We start from the raw sequence: 17558 nt of genomic DNA, 5'->3' as shown, positions 1-17558 counted from the left end.
TTAGTCAATATATATTTAAGAATAGTATATCTGAGATTACATGCCTATATACTTGGATTAGTCTGTATACTCAATTATCAGGCAAATTTAATTTTGCAGAAAAATTGTCCAAATGTATGAAGCATTTTTATAAAATATTTTTAATTAGTGAAATTAAAATGTATTATCAGTTCAAGTTCCTTTATAAAAATAACAAATTTATTCCTATATCAATAATATTGTATACGTACATATGTTATAATAATTTTACATCAATTAACAGTTTTCAAAGTTATTAAAATGCAACAGACTATATATTCCTTTGTTGGTTTTTGTGCTACACCTGACAGTACCCTATGGTTGCTCCTGGCTTGTGCTCAAGATTTGCTCCAGGGGGTGTTCAGGGACCCACACATTATTGGGGACTAAATCCATCTGGCATACAAACCATGTATTAGTTCAATGAGATCTCTCTTCCCCAAAAGCTATATATTCATATGAAATAGTAGTAAGTACAATTACTAGCAAAAAAAAAAAAAAAGATTGCAGTTTGTCATTTTATTTATTTATTTTTTTTTACAATGTCTGGATTGGAACCCAGGGCCTCTCATTCGCAAGGCAAACTCTCAACCAATGAGCTACATCTCCGGACTCTGTAGGTAACCTTACATATATTAGGAGTTACTTATAATATTTATCATTCATATATATATATAAATCATATGCATTTTTCTAGCATAAACAGACTTAATTTTATATTAAATATCTGTTAATTATGAAACCACTGTATATACTGTCAAATACCTAAATATAAGACAGTATGATTAATAAACTATTAAAATAAACATGATTATTATAGAATAATTTAGAACTATTTCATATAATGATGTATTTTTAAATTCCTAAAAACAGAGCTAATAATAGATCCAACAATTTTTTCAGTATTTCCTCACTTTTTATCAGCAGTCAACACTAAAAGTTGTTCAAAGTTGCTTAATTATAAAATATTATAGTAAATAAAATTTACTATTATATAAGTATGTTGAGCTAAAACATAATATGCAACTTTCTAAAACAAATATGGAAAACACCAGAATAAGATCCTCTGAAACAGATTATTCCAAATAGTTGGCCATTATTTTAAGCTAAAACAGGATACACAGCTTTCTAAAATGAATATGGACAACACCAGAATAAGATTCTCTAAACAAATTACTTCATTTAGCTGACCATAGAAATGAATAGGGAAAGGGTAATCTAATTCCAGAAAGTTTGAGAAAAGTTCACTTCAACTCAATCAGCATTCTCAAATAAGTCAAGAGGAGCCAGTTTCACAGTACAGCAGGTCAGTTGTTTACCAAGAACGCAGCAGACCCTGGTTTGATCCCCAGGATCCCATATGGTTCCCTAATCCCCATCAATTGTAATTCCTGAGTGCAGAGCCAAGAATAACCCCTGAGCACTGCTCAGTGTGGCCCCAAAACAAAAAAATATTAAATAAGTCAGGACTTTTATGCCGTCTTTCTTAATGTAAGGAGTGTCCACATAACAAATTCAGGCAGGATATATAGGAAATCATAGGAAAGGACAGTATGGCAGGAGATTACATATATTTTCCAAGTTACTACTATGACATACTTGGAGATAAGTTACCTTTGTTTTCATAGAGGTCGAATTCATGGCCAAACACTTTTTTCACTCCACTTGACATGCTATTGAAAGGGAACCAGAGGCATCGTTTTCTTGTTTTATCAAAAACAAAAGCCCTGAAAAAAATATCTGAATGAAAAGAAGGAATAATACTATTTAAACAGTTCTTTGAAAACTGGTCCTACAGAGCCAGGGAGATAACTTGAGGACTAGTGCACATGTTTTGAATGCGGGAGGCCTGGGCTCTAACCCAGTCAACACTTGGTCCCCCTACCCACCGTCAGTTGTAACAGCTGGGCACCTCACTGGGAATAGTCCCTGAGAACCACAAAGTATGCAACCAAAAATAAAATGAGTGGAATATATATATTTTAAATAAATAAATATACACATACTAAAAACACATATGATATCTGCAACTACAATTTATGGAAAAATAAGAAAAAATAAGATTGTAGATCTCTTTTAAATATTGCATCAAATGCTATTTAGAATGTTCTTGTTCTTATGTGATTCTAAATAATTGAAGAGGGCTTAGACTAGCAAAATCAATAAATAGCTCAGCCACTTGGATTGTATCTGAAGATTTCAGTTATTTTTAAGTACCCAGAAACTTGGCAGGTTTTGTGATTACATACAACTGATTATATTTGAATCCAATTATTAATCTCCAAACTTTATAACAGTATAAAGAACATTCTAAAATAACATGTCTAAAAGTGCATTAGAAAAATCAACTCCTTAGGAGATACTCATATGAAATTAAGGTCTGAAATGAAAATTTGCATACGGGCCCAGAGCAATATTATAGTGGGTAGGGTGCTTGCTTTTCACAGGACCACCTGGGTTTGATCCCTGGCATCCCATATGGTCCCTGAGAGCCTCCAGGAATGATTCCCGAGTGCATAGCTATGAGTAACCCCCAAACACCAGTGGATGTGGTCCCAAAACAAAATTGCATATAATATCCTATTTTGTGGAGTTATAAAACTTTGAAACTATGACATGGGCTGGAGAGGTAGTGTAGAGGTAAAGGCATTTGCCTTGCACATAGTAAACCTTGATGTGATCCCCAGCACCATTATTTGGTCGCACAAGTACTATCAGGAGTGATCCCAGAGCACAGATTCAGGAGTAAGTGTGAGTACTGAAGGGTGTGACCCAAAACTGTGTCCCCGCCCCCCAAAATATTACTATGACAGTCTTGCAAAATATTTGTTCCAGCGGGCACCAATAATGTCTCTCATTGTGAGACTTACTGTTATTGTAGAATTATTATTTAAGTCAATGCCAACAAAATTAGATTTCCTTGCATAATTGCATTATACAAGCAAATTAATAGCTTTAATTTTAAAGTTATCAATAGCTAATATCTATTAAAACCTAAAATGAGGGCAGAATACATAGTATAGTGGGTGAGGTGCTACCCTTGCACTCTGGCCATCTTGGGTTTGCTTCCTAGCACCTCATATGATCCCACACAAGCGCAGAGCCAAGAATAAGCTCTGCACCGTGCTAGATGTGGCCCAAAAAACAAAAAAGTAAATAAACCTGAATTGAAATATGCATTTTATGTATCAAAGAAAATTACTAATATATCAATTTTCCAATTATCATTCCTATACAAAATTAGTATATAGTATTTTTTTCACTAAAAAGAAGTCTTTCCAAACAGGCTGATAGAAACACAAATCTATAAACTAAGAACAGTAAAGTACATAAAAAATTTTCAATGTACTAAATGTTACCATTTCTTACTGTAGAAGTAGTGACATTAGAAGTCTAAGCTGTATTAATTACATTAAAAATAGTATTTAAACACCTTTTACTATGCCCATGCTAATGACAATGTAAATCTATTATAAGTATATCATTTTAAAAAGAATACATTTGCTATGGTAAGAACTTTTTCTTCCATTCCATAAATTATATTTCAAAAATACAATTCTCATGTAATTTTAGGGTTTTTTTGATTAAAATTCTTAGTATTTTAACAAACTTCAAATAAATTTTAGGGAAAATTAGATTTATAAAAGAAGTACTTAAAAATATTACCAAATTATTCTTAATATTTGACCAATTATATTGTTCATGTAGTACACTTTATTCTATACCCAAATAATTTTAAATCTTAGATTCATAAACTTTGTGCTTCATTGATATACTTTGAAATATTTATTTATGAATTATCCTTTAAACATCAAGAACAAGTCATCAAGATATATTTTAGTGGCTAAGACAGAATTCTAGATAAAATAGAAATAACTAATAATAGGCTTTAATTTTTTTTGTGAACTGTAATCATATGTAGAAAGTTAAATTCCAGGGGTGGGGGATGGGAGTGGAGGGTGGGAGGGATATGGGTTCATTGGTGATGGAGAATGGACACTGGTGGAGGGATGGGTTCTCGAACATTGTATGAGGGAAACACAGGACGAAGATGGGTAAATTTGTAACTGAACCCTCATGGTGACTCACTTATTAAAAAATAAAATAAGGGGCTGGAGTGATAGCACAGCGGGTAGGGCTTTCGCCTTGCACGCAGCCGACCTGGGTTTGAATCCCAGCATCCCATATAGTCCCCTGAGCACCGCCCGGGGTGGTTCCTGAGTGCACAGCCAAGAGTAATCCCTGTGCATCGGCAGGTGCGACCCAAAAAGCAAAATAAATAAATAAATTAATTTAATTTAATTTAAAAAATTTAAAAATTTTTCAAAAAAATTTAAATTCCTTATTTTCTTATTACTGGGTATCGGAGAGGATTCTAATAAAACCATAAGAATTTAAAATGAATATATATAAGATAAAAATTAAATATATCTTAAAAGAAATTTTAAGGTACGGAAGATAAGCTGCCAGTTATCTTTATATTAAAATTAAGTATTACCATACATATATACTATTTTTCTATAAACAATATGGTTTTCATAGAAATTTGCCTTGCAAATGACTTCTAAGCCCAATCAAGAGTATACAATCTGTCTCTGTGAATACAAAGGTGATTCCATCTGAAATGTGGGTGACAAGATTTTCAGTATGCTGATTCCATTCACCTTTTACTCTCATTCCATCACAAAGTCAAAACCTCTCAGCAAAGTACTCCCTTATATCTATATGAACTGGATTTAAGCCATCAAACTCCATAAGCTGCATCTTCTTTTAAGTTTTACTTTGAGTCTTTATCTTATAATCTTCTTTTCAAACATTTATTTTGTCTAGTTATCTTGTTGTTTATGGTATGGTGGCAATTCCAATACCAGTACTCAGTTACTACTAAAAAGGAAAAGTCTCTTTATTTTCTGTCCTTGAGTCAATTTGTAAATTAACAATTCTGGAGGAGCTTAGAGAATCAGAGATTCAGGTTTCTTACCCAGCAATGAGTTTCAATCTCTGTAAAATCAATATTATTGATACCTTATCAAGAAAAACAGTGAGAATATTGCATCTCATGCTCTCTAAATTACAGAAGTTTTCACAGTTTTATTGTTCTTTTCTAAGCATTTTTATAATTTGCCATTATTTTTTAATAATTCTTATTTTAATAATTCTAATAAAAAACAAATCAGCAAAAGGTCCTTTAATTCATTGATAAGCTAATTTTAGAGTATTATAGTATATACCTTCAATTCTGCATAACTAATATTTTTATTGATTTCAAGTACATTTGTATATGTACTTGGGACAGACAAAGGAAAATGACTCCATTTCTGGGTAAAAGATCATTGCCTTTATTTATGCATTATTAACATGTGTTTTACAGCACAGGTTGTCATAAATTTGGAGACTAAAAATAACAAGCAATTATGGCATGGAAGTATAATAAATTATACCCATGAGATACTCAAAAATGTATTGATTGAGTTACATGTATAATAAGTACAGAAACACTATTTTAGTATCTCCTAAATAACACAAAAGAAGGCCTGGAGAAATATACCAATTAAGGCACTCGCATTTCATGCAGCCAGCCCAGATTAAATTCCAGCATCCCATAGGTCCTCTGAAGACCGCCAGGAAAATTTTCTAAACACAGAGCCAGGTTTAAACTGGGTGTGGTCCAAAATATCAAAACAAACCAAAAACAAAAGAAAACAGCAAAATATAATTCAAAAGGATAACTTTTTTTTTAATTCTAAGAATTAGACTAATGTGAGAGCTAAGGTGATTCAGGCATGTGTTGACATTGAAAGTTAAATATAAAGTAACAGGAAGCAGGGGTATATTATAGGGGTTTGATCCCAAGCACTGTATGTCCACCCAAGCATCTTAGCCTATTATCCATGAGGTGGCCATAGTGGTCCCTGGAGATGGCCCTAGTGACCCTAGCACTGCAGGGCACAAGCAGCACCATATCCTGGGGCTCTAATCTGAGTAACACCAGGGGTGTCCACTTCTTGGAAATCCCCCACCAGACCCTGGAAATCAGGGGTATTAAGGACAAGATTTGGTTCTCCTATTCCCTTTTGCCCCACACTTCAATACCAAAGGAGAGGGGCTGGAGGAATAGCACAGCAGGTAGGGCATTTGCCCTGCATGCGGTCGACCTGGGTTCAATTCCCAGCATCCCATATGGTCCCTTGAGCACAGCCAGGAGTAATTCCTGAGTGCAGAGTCAGGAGTAACCCCTGAGCATCACCAGGTGTGACCCAAAAAGAAAAAAAAATACTAAAGAGACATTTCAATAAATCCAACTATTCAGTTTCAAGAAGAAATCTCAAAACATCAACACAGTTGAGATAACAGGATTATTTTTCTCTAATTTATTTTTTAACAATCTCTATCCATTTTATATGAAAGACAGGGAAAGAAACAAAATTATTGTAGGGATATACATGCAAAGGCTATTCCCCAACTTCATTTGCCAGGAAACATTTCCCTGAAAATGGCAGTGTGACTATAAAAAGACTACCAATGTACCAATGGAACTGTAAACAAATAAAAGGGAGATAGTCTTTCCTCTCCCCAAATCCTATGAAGACCTTTTCTGATTCTGATCTTTCCTCCTCAGTCCCAGGGCATTACTAAAATTTGTATTCACATCATGTGTTACTACCCAAATATAATATAGCAGCATTTAAAAATTATACCAAGTCATACAATCATGTTTAACATAAAAAGGGGAGTGAATGAAAGAAGGGGGGAAATAGTTGAAAGTGAGGGAAGAAGTTTCTGGAGAGACTTTATGGCGGAGAAAATACATTTTCTTCTGTCAGTTTAGAAGAATATTCAGATGGCGAACTAAAGGCATTCTTCAATGTGAACCCCATAGGGACTTTGAAGAGATAAGAAGGCTTGCAAGCAGAGTCCCCTCTCATGCTTCTTAAAATTACTCCTTCACATTTCACCTGAAACTTTATCATCACTTCCCCCTACCTTCTTTTAAACAATCTCTGATGCTGACACAATCCACTAGCTTTTTATATAATTCTCTCAACACCTTTTATTTGAATCCCTAATGATAGTGATATAGGTTGCAGTAAATTTTGGCTGTTCCCCAATTTATATTCTGAAAAATTCCTAGACTCCTCTTGCAAAGAAAAAAAAAATAAGTTCGAGAAGAGCAATACAAAATACTAGAGAGAAAAGTCAGCCTTTTATTGCAATCAGTAAAATATTACATCAAGTTTATCATATTAAGAGTAATTTAAACTGAATTAAAAATAATACATAATGATGGTGAATTCAAGCAATATTTGAAAAAATAAAGAATATAATAGAACAACTTACTTGCAGGTGAATGGAAGTCCTTTATTCCTAATACATCTATTGGCACAAAGGTCTGGAGAACTCAGTTTCTTGGTTTTTATCTTCAGTAATGGGTCTTCTTTAACTAAAGTAGTTTTGGCTGACTTTTTGAATTCATGAAGTGTGTTTCTTCTTTTCTTCTGTCCTTCTAATAATAAATAAATAATGAAAATAAGAGGGAACACTTTTCAAGCATATTATATATGTGTGTGTATGTGTGTGTGTGTGTGTTCCAAAGAATCATCTAAAAAAAACTATCTAATGACATACTGTACCTCAGGGGTTGATGGTGTAGTGATGATGTAGTGAGGCTGGGAATTATAGTTAGATAGTTAAGAACAAGAGAAGGATATTCTAATTAGGCAAAAACTAATAACTTGTCATGTAGAGTCACTCTGCTACATTCTTTCAAATGAAAGATGATTTAAAAATTAGGACCCAGTTCACTCTAAGAGTTAATGATAGGATATTCTCCAAATATATGAAAGTATGTACCAGGACATATCATACTATGGTTTGTAATTAAATTTTTCATTTCCTGCTACACTTAAATCTTCTTGTAAATTATAATAAAATTAGATAAGTTAGTTCAATGATAGATGAGAAAATTCTCACTAAAAATGGTACCAGATTAATGCTTCTGAACTGTTCTGTAAAGCAATCCATTTGGTTCATACTTTAGCCCTTCTAACTTGCTACAAAAATGTTTTCTGTGCTTTTGAGCACTATTTCTTAGTATCACTGTACTATTTGTCTTGAAATCAAGCCAAATGCTCTTAACTCAAATGTTTGTTAAATTTCATCCTTTAATGTAGCAATATCATTTTTCTTCATGAAAGTATTCTACAAGGCCTCTAGATAGCACAATATCTCCTTTTAAGACCTTGAGAACAGAACTAAAACATCCTAAATGCCTTAATCTTACGGATAACTGTAGAGTAAAAACAACCCTTGCTACTTTACAATAAATTTAACTGAAATTCCACAGTTTCTAACAATGACCATCCTCTTCACAATGAGAATCAAAATGCTTAAGAGATTTCAATTCTTGGGCAGTAACAGTGAACAGAACTGTATTGTTCTTCTGCCAGACAATTCTTTTAAACGCCCCTATAACTAAAACAGTGGTATTTTTCTACGAAGCGGAAAATGGACTCAACATCCGATTCAAAACCCAAATACCAAGCTTCAGAACTGCCACTCTTAATTATGATGCCATCTTTTTTTAAGAATCTCTAAAGAAGTATGTAAGAATATGGTTTATAAATACTATCTAATGATTGGTTTCTAGCAGTATTGGTAGAGGACTGGATTATAGAAAAGAATGTGACGGTCCAATATGTAGTGAGATGTGTCAAGAAAAGAGGGAATAAAAGGACAAAAGTTTCAGAAATATGTCAAGTAGAGTAATGGCATCACATTATCTGTTTGTCAGTAACCACTGACTCTACCTGATTTATTCAACATAAGCATCTACTCATTAATGTCTACCCTAACCTGAAGTCAACAACATTAAGGCAAAACATGAAGTCCTTAAAATTTCTGGTTCTCTGTAAAACTCCAGAGCACAATTCCTCGAAGATTGGTATTAAAAGATCTATAAAATGCTTTCATTTTTAACTTTTTTATGTAACAAAATAGAATGGTTCTGGAAGGACAGATATAATTTACAAAACAGAAATGTAATATAGAACCACAATTGTGCGAATAATCTATCAACTTGTTATTTACTAGGTGTGAATCAAATGCCTTGAATAATGTTGGCAGACAATGTGGTCATTATCATTGATTTGTCAAGTGACTTTAATTACCTAAAATGCTAATATTCCAATGACTTAATAAAATTTATCTTCTGTTTGAAATTAAGGAATTTTAGTTCTCAATATATTATTAAGTAAATGTTTGGAAGTCAATCTGATATCAAATGTTATGAATATACAAAGTTTTGGTTGCAAAATGTCATCCTATAATCGCTGGCATAAGAAGTCATTCAATGTGACATTTCTTTTGAATTTTTGCTTTTAGTCATAGATCCATGTGAATAGGAGTCAAATTTCTCTAGTAAGTGTCTCTCCTTTTATTTTTGGGGGGAAACACACCCAGAGGTGCTCAAGGCTTACACCTCTCTCTGACCTCAGGGATCATTTCTAGAAGTGCTCAGATGAATCATAGAGAGTGCCAGGAATAGAACCTGGTTCAGCCAAGTGCAAGGCAAGAGCCTTTCCTGCTGTACTATCACCCCAGTCCTTTTTTTAAGCTTAATGCACTAGTTTCTAAATACTGTGTAATGTAATTACATAATGTAATTAATGCAAAACAATCAATTGAACATCTGTGAAAGTTATAATCATCTTAGAAACAAACAGAAACTAATGGATGCAGAAAATCTACTAAAAAAGACTTCCTGCCAAAATAGAAATGTATCTATATTTATATATCATCATGTCATTTATATATGCATGCTATATGTGTGTTTACATGTCAGTCATATATGTGACATGTAATATATACAATGTACAATATATATCTCAAAATATATTAACTGAAAACTACTATTGCAAGTGGCCTGATATATAATGTATTTGTTATTAGTCTAAGTGTGAGAGATGAGCATAAGAATCAAATTCAAAGGTCTAAGCAAATCTTAAAATCATATATGCATTTTACTAATGATAATATCAAGTAAAGTACCCTGGTTTCTATTCCCAATCCCATGCAATAAAAATCCCCTGAACTGAGGTCTATTTTAGTGAAAAGCATTCTCTGCGGGGTTATTGGGTATATTTAATTATAGAGATCCTTAGTTGTTTGATTGAAATGTGTTGATGTGTGGTTATACCTCTTAAAACCTTCTACTCTTATTGTCTGAAATTTTTTTCCATCACAATCTTTCACCTAAAGACCAAAAAGCATTCTGAAAAACAAAGAAATCTATGGTTCCCATTTACTAGATAATAAATAGGAGTTTGTCTGGCACTTAGGCTAACAGAGGCAACAGGAACCAGATACCAAGATTCTCCTTTCACTATTTCTTTCTCATGACTTAGAAGCTTTCCCTTGTAATTCAGTCATTCCTACTAGCTCACTGACTGATTATTCCAAAATGTGAAACTCAAGCTAGTTGTACATTATGTAATCCACACATGTATATGATTCATTTGTTCTTCAATAAAAGAAAAATTCAAAACAGAAGTAGTTTAAAAAAATGTGAAAATAAAGTTATTTTGCTGAAAATAGCTTCAATTTTCTCTTCCATATGCATTAACAACTGATGCTTGTTTTACTGAAAACAGTAAAAAAAGACCAACTTAATTTGGACGGAAACTCAGCAATATCTTTGGATCATATTTTTCCCTACTATTTTTTGTGCATGACTGTTTATCAAGAAAATTTTGAAGGGACATCAAAGGGTGAGAGATCACTGCAACTTTGTCATGTTTTCTTTACTTTAAAATGCAACTCTTTCCCCCTTCCTCGTATGATTAAAAAAAAAAAAAAACAACATTCTGGAGGCTGTATTTTCTGAAGAACCTGAAGCTCTTTGTATTAGCACTGAAATCATTAGAATCTTTAAGAAAATCTACAAACAGAAAGCAGGGTCAAATGTACCAAGGTGCTTGAAGAAAGACACATTTCTCCCTCTGGTCCCTCCTCCTCCCCACCCCGCCTCACACTCATTTCTCTCAGTACCTCATATATTTTCTTCTTTGCATGAACTAACCATGGACTTCAAAGGAAAATCATGCAAGGAAAGGATTTGCAGGGTGTGGAAAGAAGCAGGAATCTGGCTCCACATACTCTGAGACCTACCTACATGATTCGTGAGTGATTAACAGTTTGAAGCAACAAGATGTTAAGATGAAAGTATACAAATAATTAAGAGAAGAGAATAGTTGTGACTGGAGGTTTTAAATTTCCCTAAGACAAGAATCATAAATACAAGTCCAAATGTTCATTGCTGTTATTAGCTGGGATTTGGATTTCACAAATGGACTGTCATCTACTCTCCTTTAGGAAAGACAATAATATCACAAATAAAGATGTCAAGAAAAGGAATCATATTATATTTTAATCAAATGTTGGTCTGAGAAGCATAACAATAAGAAGCAACATAAAAAATGCCACCCAAAGGAGATTGAGTGTGAGATTAGGGCTCATTCCTAATATTTCCCTCCTTCATTCAATTAACTTTTTTAATATTTATCTTTTGTAAACACCAATCCTGGTCTAGTCTTTCAGTCTCTGTCTTCATGTCTTCTTCCATACAGACACCAAAAGAGACATAATGAAGTGCCCATTCAGTCTTGTATCCTGCCAACTCAAAAGCTTCAGTAGTTGCCCTTGGTGATCTGTATAGAGATCACAGGTTCTAGTATGACCCTCAAATGTGTGCATGTTACTCTGCCCTACCTTTCCCATCACAAGTTATACTGTTCTCCCTCATTGTACCCCATACACCAGCCTTACAAGATTACTTGTTTTTTTTTAATTTACTTTGTTTTTTAAAATCTATGTCTTTGGTCAGTTTGTGGTCAGCTAGTTGACTTTGATTCTGACAATTGTACTACTCATCTTTTTGTATTTGACCTGAATAGCGGGTTAAACTTTGTTTAATCCTTTCAGCTAGAAATGAACTCTCATAGCATTAAAGCATCCCTAACTGCAGTGGTTTTCTTAAAGGATTTGGCAAAAGTTGTAAAGTTACAGTTAATTTTTTTGGTTCTGGTAAAATAGTGTATGTGTGTGTGTATATCATCATGATGATTATATATATATATATATATATACACTCAGCTATATATCTTAATTAGGGATAAAAAAATATAATTAAGGACCTTAACCTTGGTGTCTTCATGCAAGATGAGTTCAATAATGCCCATGTTACTACCAAAAAAATCTTTTTTAAAATACTTGCTCCTAGCATGTGTTTGTCAAATCCTAGTATATAGGTTTATTTATTTGTTCATTCTCATATCAACTATGTGATTTTAGAAATTAGGTGCTCAATTAATGCTATTTTTGTTAAACAGATTTAAACTTTTTTTTTTTAGTATAGGTAGGAGTGGACAGAATGTAAACAATGTAGACCAACTCCTACAAAGTTGGCTTAAGTTCAGAATACTGAATATTTCTTAGAAAAGTTTTAAGTGCTACATCTCCATAATGTAAATAGCTCATTTCATCTCATTATAATATCCATCTATTTTTCTAATATTATCTTATTTTACATTGTGTACAAACACAGAGATTCATCAAATATATCAAAAAGTATAACCAAAACAAGTAAACTCTTTAAACAGTCAGTACTAGATAATATAAAAAATAAAATCCCTTTCTTGTATGTTTTAAGAGAGCTATCCATGTCTTCCATTTGCCTTAGTTAAAAAATAAAGTATCCACATAAATTTGCCACCAAAGGTAGAGCCTTTTCTGATGACAATTTTAACTTTATTCACTTCAAGAATTAATCACAACATTTCTCTAACTCCCAATTGGCTTTTCCTTCCCTGCCAGTACACTCTTGGGCTGCATTCTCCCTATACTCAGGAAACGCAGTCATTTCAACATTAGCCAAAGTGAAATATAATTACAAATGTATATCTCCTGCCAAAATTTCATAATGCATGCCAAAAACAAATAGACACTGTCTATAGAAGATCTACTGTTTGGGTTTTCTACACCGTGTTCCCCTTGCATTGACACAGATGATTTCAGATAACAGTATTCTACTTCACCCCAGTGGCACTTTAATCTTTAAACTAGGAAATCTTCAAAACATTGAATGATTTCAATCTATGCTCAAAAATTCCTTAAACCAAAAAATGTCTTAGAAGTTTCCGTTTTAATGTAACACATCCAGCACAATAATAATTGTTGATCTGTATCAACTTCCTTTTACCTCTTCAGCAATCTTAACTAAAAATGTTCAAATGGACCCTTCTCACTCAGTATTGTCTTTCCCAAAAGGCAACTTCATAAAACAGAAGAAAGCCAGGTAGTTGGTATCAGATTTCTTGTCACTGAGCAAAGAAGACTGCAAACTTTGCATTCTGTCAGAAAGTTTGAACTTCATATTTAACTGATCTCAAAATATACAACCACTCTCCAGTCCATATTACCAGAGGGTCATGTCTAGCCATCTGGGCATTAGTTTCATTCTGAACATCTGGGCATTTGTTCCATTCTTTTACTCCCCTGTGCCTGGGAATGCTGCTTACTACCTTCTCCCACTGGCATCCCAGCCACTACTATGATAATACCACCAAATACAGATGTTTCCTCTTACCCCGATAACCACAGAAAACTTCCCAAAGTGGCAAGTGAAATGTCTAAACTTCCAGGCAATGTGAACTCCCACAGCACCCTCACCTAGCCTGGAAATTCAGGAGTGTAGTCAACGACTCAAAGAAGCAGCTCTGCAGCGTGATTCAGACAGTCCTTGCGTCTCTTGCACTACTGTTTCCAAAGGGCAGGAATCCATACTCAGAAGGAAAGAGCTTTCAGAAGAGAGGATTTCTCTTTCATTTTTACAATCTGCCTATGCACAGGGTACTGGCTGCCTTCCCCAAACAAAAACCTGTAAATAAAGTCAGAATCCGGCTCTCAATGCTGAGTGATGTGGGGCAGTAGATGGTCATGGAAAATTGGCCTCAGGGAAAAAAAAAAAAGTTAGACCCTACTCTACTGACCATCATCCTTCCCTCTTCAGAACGGACCCTCTCTGTTCAGCGTGAAACTTGTCTTAAGCAGCAAAGTCCCAGCCAGTGTCAGCACTTCATTCCTAGAGCCCTTAGTCCACAACCATTAGGCTCTGGCAGCCCGGCTGGGGCCGGGTGCTGGGGGGTTGGAAGATAAACGAGGAGATGTGAATTATCATTTCTTGTGCTTTTCCAAACAGAAAAAAAAAAGCAATAAAGAATGTGAAAACACAAGAAGTTTTTAATACACACACGCACACACACACAGAGTTCCTATGAGTTAAGAAAAGATGCTGGCAATAGAGCAAACAGAGCTTGTCGCGAAGAGGCAAGAGAGGGAAAAGAGTAAGAGTGAAGAAGAGAAAACTAACCTGCATAGGGGATGGCGATGGGGAGCAGGAGGAGATGGAGGAGGACGTGCTGCAGCAGCAGGGCTGGCAGAAGTTTGGTCACCCACATGGTGTTGCTGGACTTGCTGGCGGATTCCCCTGGAGAAGATGCCTGCTGAAAGAATCCGGTTCCGACTCAGTGCCTAAAGAGCCGGTCGGCTCTGAGCTGCTTTTTATTGCGATGAGCTAAGTTTGTTGTGTGATTAACTGGAAAGATCTAGGTCTGAACTCCCTCTTACGGTAAGAAACTGTTTAACAACAGCCCTCCACTCTCTTCCACCACCACCCCCCCCTCCGCTCTCCCCTGCCCCCCACCCCCCAACACCACCAAACTGATCCCAGCTCTCCTCCCTCCTCCCCCCCCCCCCCCATTAGGAAAGAAACTTACAAAGAAAAGGTCACCTGGCCTGGGGCCAGCCTCAATTTGGAAGCTCGAGCTCCAGATCCCAGTGGCTCCTTTCCGAGTAGGGAAGGGAGGAGCAAGGCTCAGCCCAATAGCTAAATCAAGGCACAGGCAGAGGACCAAGTCGCTCAATTCAAACAGGAAAATACATGTGTTTACACATCTCTTTGGGAAAAGAGGAAGGGGAAGCCGCAGAAGAAGAAAGCAGAGAGCTGCCTGCGGTCCAAAGTGCCTCTGCTCCTGACTCTGTCTAGTTTCACTGCCTGGAGCAATCTAGGGATTCAAAACACTGACACGGGTTCCCTGGGGTGTCCGAGACTGGGAGGGAGGAGGGAGACCCGTGAGGAAGCAGAGCGCAGGCTGGTCCTGCCCCAGAGAGAAAGCGGTTAGGTAAGAAAGGGGTGTGGTATGGTGGGGTGAAAACAAACAAGCAAAACCGAAGCACCCACAGTATCAGGTGGGAAAATTGCCCCTGCCCTCTTGGCTCAGAGTAGCAACTTTTTTTCTTCCCCAGAAGCTGTGCTAAACTCCCCACTCTCCTCAACTACAACTAATGGGGGCTGGGGGGGTGGTGGAGAGGAACGATAGCAACACACTCCAGTGTGATTTGGGATTGTGATAAAATCTGATCATGCTCTCTTAGAGTGTCTAAGAGACCGGGGTTATCTACTGCCTGTCACCTCATATAAGTGCAGCATAAACTAATTCTCCCTCACTCCGTGAAAAATAAAATCGCTTCTCTTTTTCCAGCTCCCAGCTCCTCACCATCTAAATGAAGAGATGATGGGGGGGGGGGGGGTCATGAAGGTAATGGGGTTTCAGGGTAATTCGTGTCTGTTCAATCTTTAGGGGCTCATTGCCCAGCTCACTCATTTTATTCAGCGGACTTGTTTTTGCACCTCAAGGTGAATACTCTAATTAAGACAGGAGTTTCTTTTCTTATGTTAAAATGGATTTTGAGGATAATTAACCCCTCCCCGCGCCCTCCCCACCCCTACCCCCACTATCTCTGAGTTAGCTACAAATAAATAAGGTACTGTTTCTCTATGCGCAGAGGAAGAGAAAGTGGATAGAATGACTTGGAGCAGAGTTCAGTTGTACAGAAGTGATAGCACAAGTAAAACCTTCCCCAGAGCAGCCCTCACACTCAGTTTTTACAGCTTCTTTCGCTCCACCCACCCCAGTCTGAGAAAGGGGGGGGGGGGGAACAGCTGGTTCCCTAAGGCTGTGGAATAGCTCAAGAAACCAGGGATTAAGAAAACTGCTTTTGAGAAATTCACTTTATATTATCTTTTCCTAAAGATAAAACTACTTCTTTTAGACCAGTTTCTCCTTCTCAAAAAACAAAGCAAAGAAATGTAAAAATCATTTTCCTTGCGCTCAGGTATTCTTTTGATGTTTCATTATACTTTTGGGGAAATTTTTACTGACCATCAACTGTGCCAGTTACTCACTGACATCTCTTATGCCTCAGTACGGATTTGAAATCTTTTTTTTTACAAAACTAGGGTTTTCTGTAACTAAATTCTTGTATGTAAGGACTGAGGAGACCAATCTTTCTCTTAGTTCTCTCTCTCTCTCTCTCTCTCTCTCTCTCTCTCTCTCTCTCTCTCTCTCTCTCTTTCTCTCTCAAAAATAGAGAAGGGGGTTGTAAGCTAAGTGGCAGTTACGGTTGTAAGTTTGGAGCAAAATCTATCTTGAGTTTAGGGCACAGCAAGAAAACATGTTTATTAGGTCACATGTTTTTCTAATTTTTATTAGTAAAATAATAAACACTTAATTTTACATGAAATTATATACTTACTTTACATTTACAACAGCATTGCTATAAATTGACAAATTGTTTTCGCTATATTGAAGTGACAGTTAACATTCACTGAGTTTCTTGTGTTTGCTAAGACTTGTGTCAAGAACTCCTAAAACTAATTCAATGTTTAGGATAAACTTACTGAGAAAGAATTGTTATAATTCCTATTTTATACCTGAGGAAGACTGAGCAAATTACTTCTATTCTGAAATAGTTTGCCCATAAGATCCCTAAGGATTAAAGATTCAGGTGTGAGATTCAAGAGTTTTTCACACCCTAAGGATGGGATTAATTTCTCTCAGCACTATGTGAAGAACCATGTTTATTTTGTTTCTGATTATATTCACCAAAATTAACGTAAGATCAAACATGTAAGAAATGCTCAAAAATAATTTATAAAATAGTCCAATATATAAATAAATTTAAATCTCCAGCCATTATAATGAAAATAAGCAATGAATGTGCAATGCTATCATTTTACTTCTTCTTGAAAGCAGATCTCTGTTCTTTTTAAATCATAATAATGAGGTTTTCTTCATCTCCTGCTAATTCTCTTTATATGCCTTAGGAATTAAACTGTTTGTAGAAATCCAAAAAAAGTATAAATTTCTTTTGATAAGTTGGAACCTGATATGAAAAATAACTCAAATACTTCAGTTTTAATAATTACTTAAAGGTAGGAAGGTCCTCGTTCCCATATAACATAATTTTAAATGTTGTCCTAAGATTGAGGTTTCTAGTATCCCACATAAACTAGATTGTTTTTAAAGGCTCCTTTTGATTCTTTTTTAGAAAGCTGTATTTGTCCACCATCCCCATCTTTGGTTTTAAAAGTCCTATATGTCTCAAACACAAGTGATGCTTGCATTTATGTAATAATGAAGCTG

At 35.4% G+C, this 17558-nt stretch overlaps 1 protein-coding gene across 1 annotated transcript in view; it reads right to left on the bottom strand.

The window, feature by feature from the left end:
* The window catches only part of HGF (hepatocyte growth factor), a 74646-nt gene extending 60094 nt beyond the window's left edge, over window positions 1–14552 (bottom strand). The window contains exons 1-3 of the mRNA XM_004602142.2: window positions 14444–14552; window positions 7357–7522; window positions 1633–1745 (exon numbers count right to left, since the gene is read on the bottom strand). Of these exons, the coding sequence (XP_004602199.2) occupies window positions 1633–1745; window positions 7357–7522; window positions 14444–14531 (367 nt within the window). The 5' untranslated portion in view covers window positions 14532–14552. The remainder of the gene's footprint in view (window positions 1–1632; window positions 1746–7356; window positions 7523–14443) is intronic.
* Window positions 14553–17558: the final 3006 nt, after the last annotated feature.

The sequence above is a fragment of the Sorex araneus genome, chromosome 1 (assembly GCF_027595985.1).
Source record: "Sorex araneus isolate mSorAra2 chromosome 1, mSorAra2.pri, whole genome shotgun sequence".
Lineage (NCBI taxonomy): Eukaryota > Metazoa > Chordata > Mammalia > Eulipotyphla > Soricidae > Sorex > Sorex araneus.
Note: the sequence above shows the minus strand (reverse complement) of the source record. Positions and strands in the feature narration are given on the sequence as shown.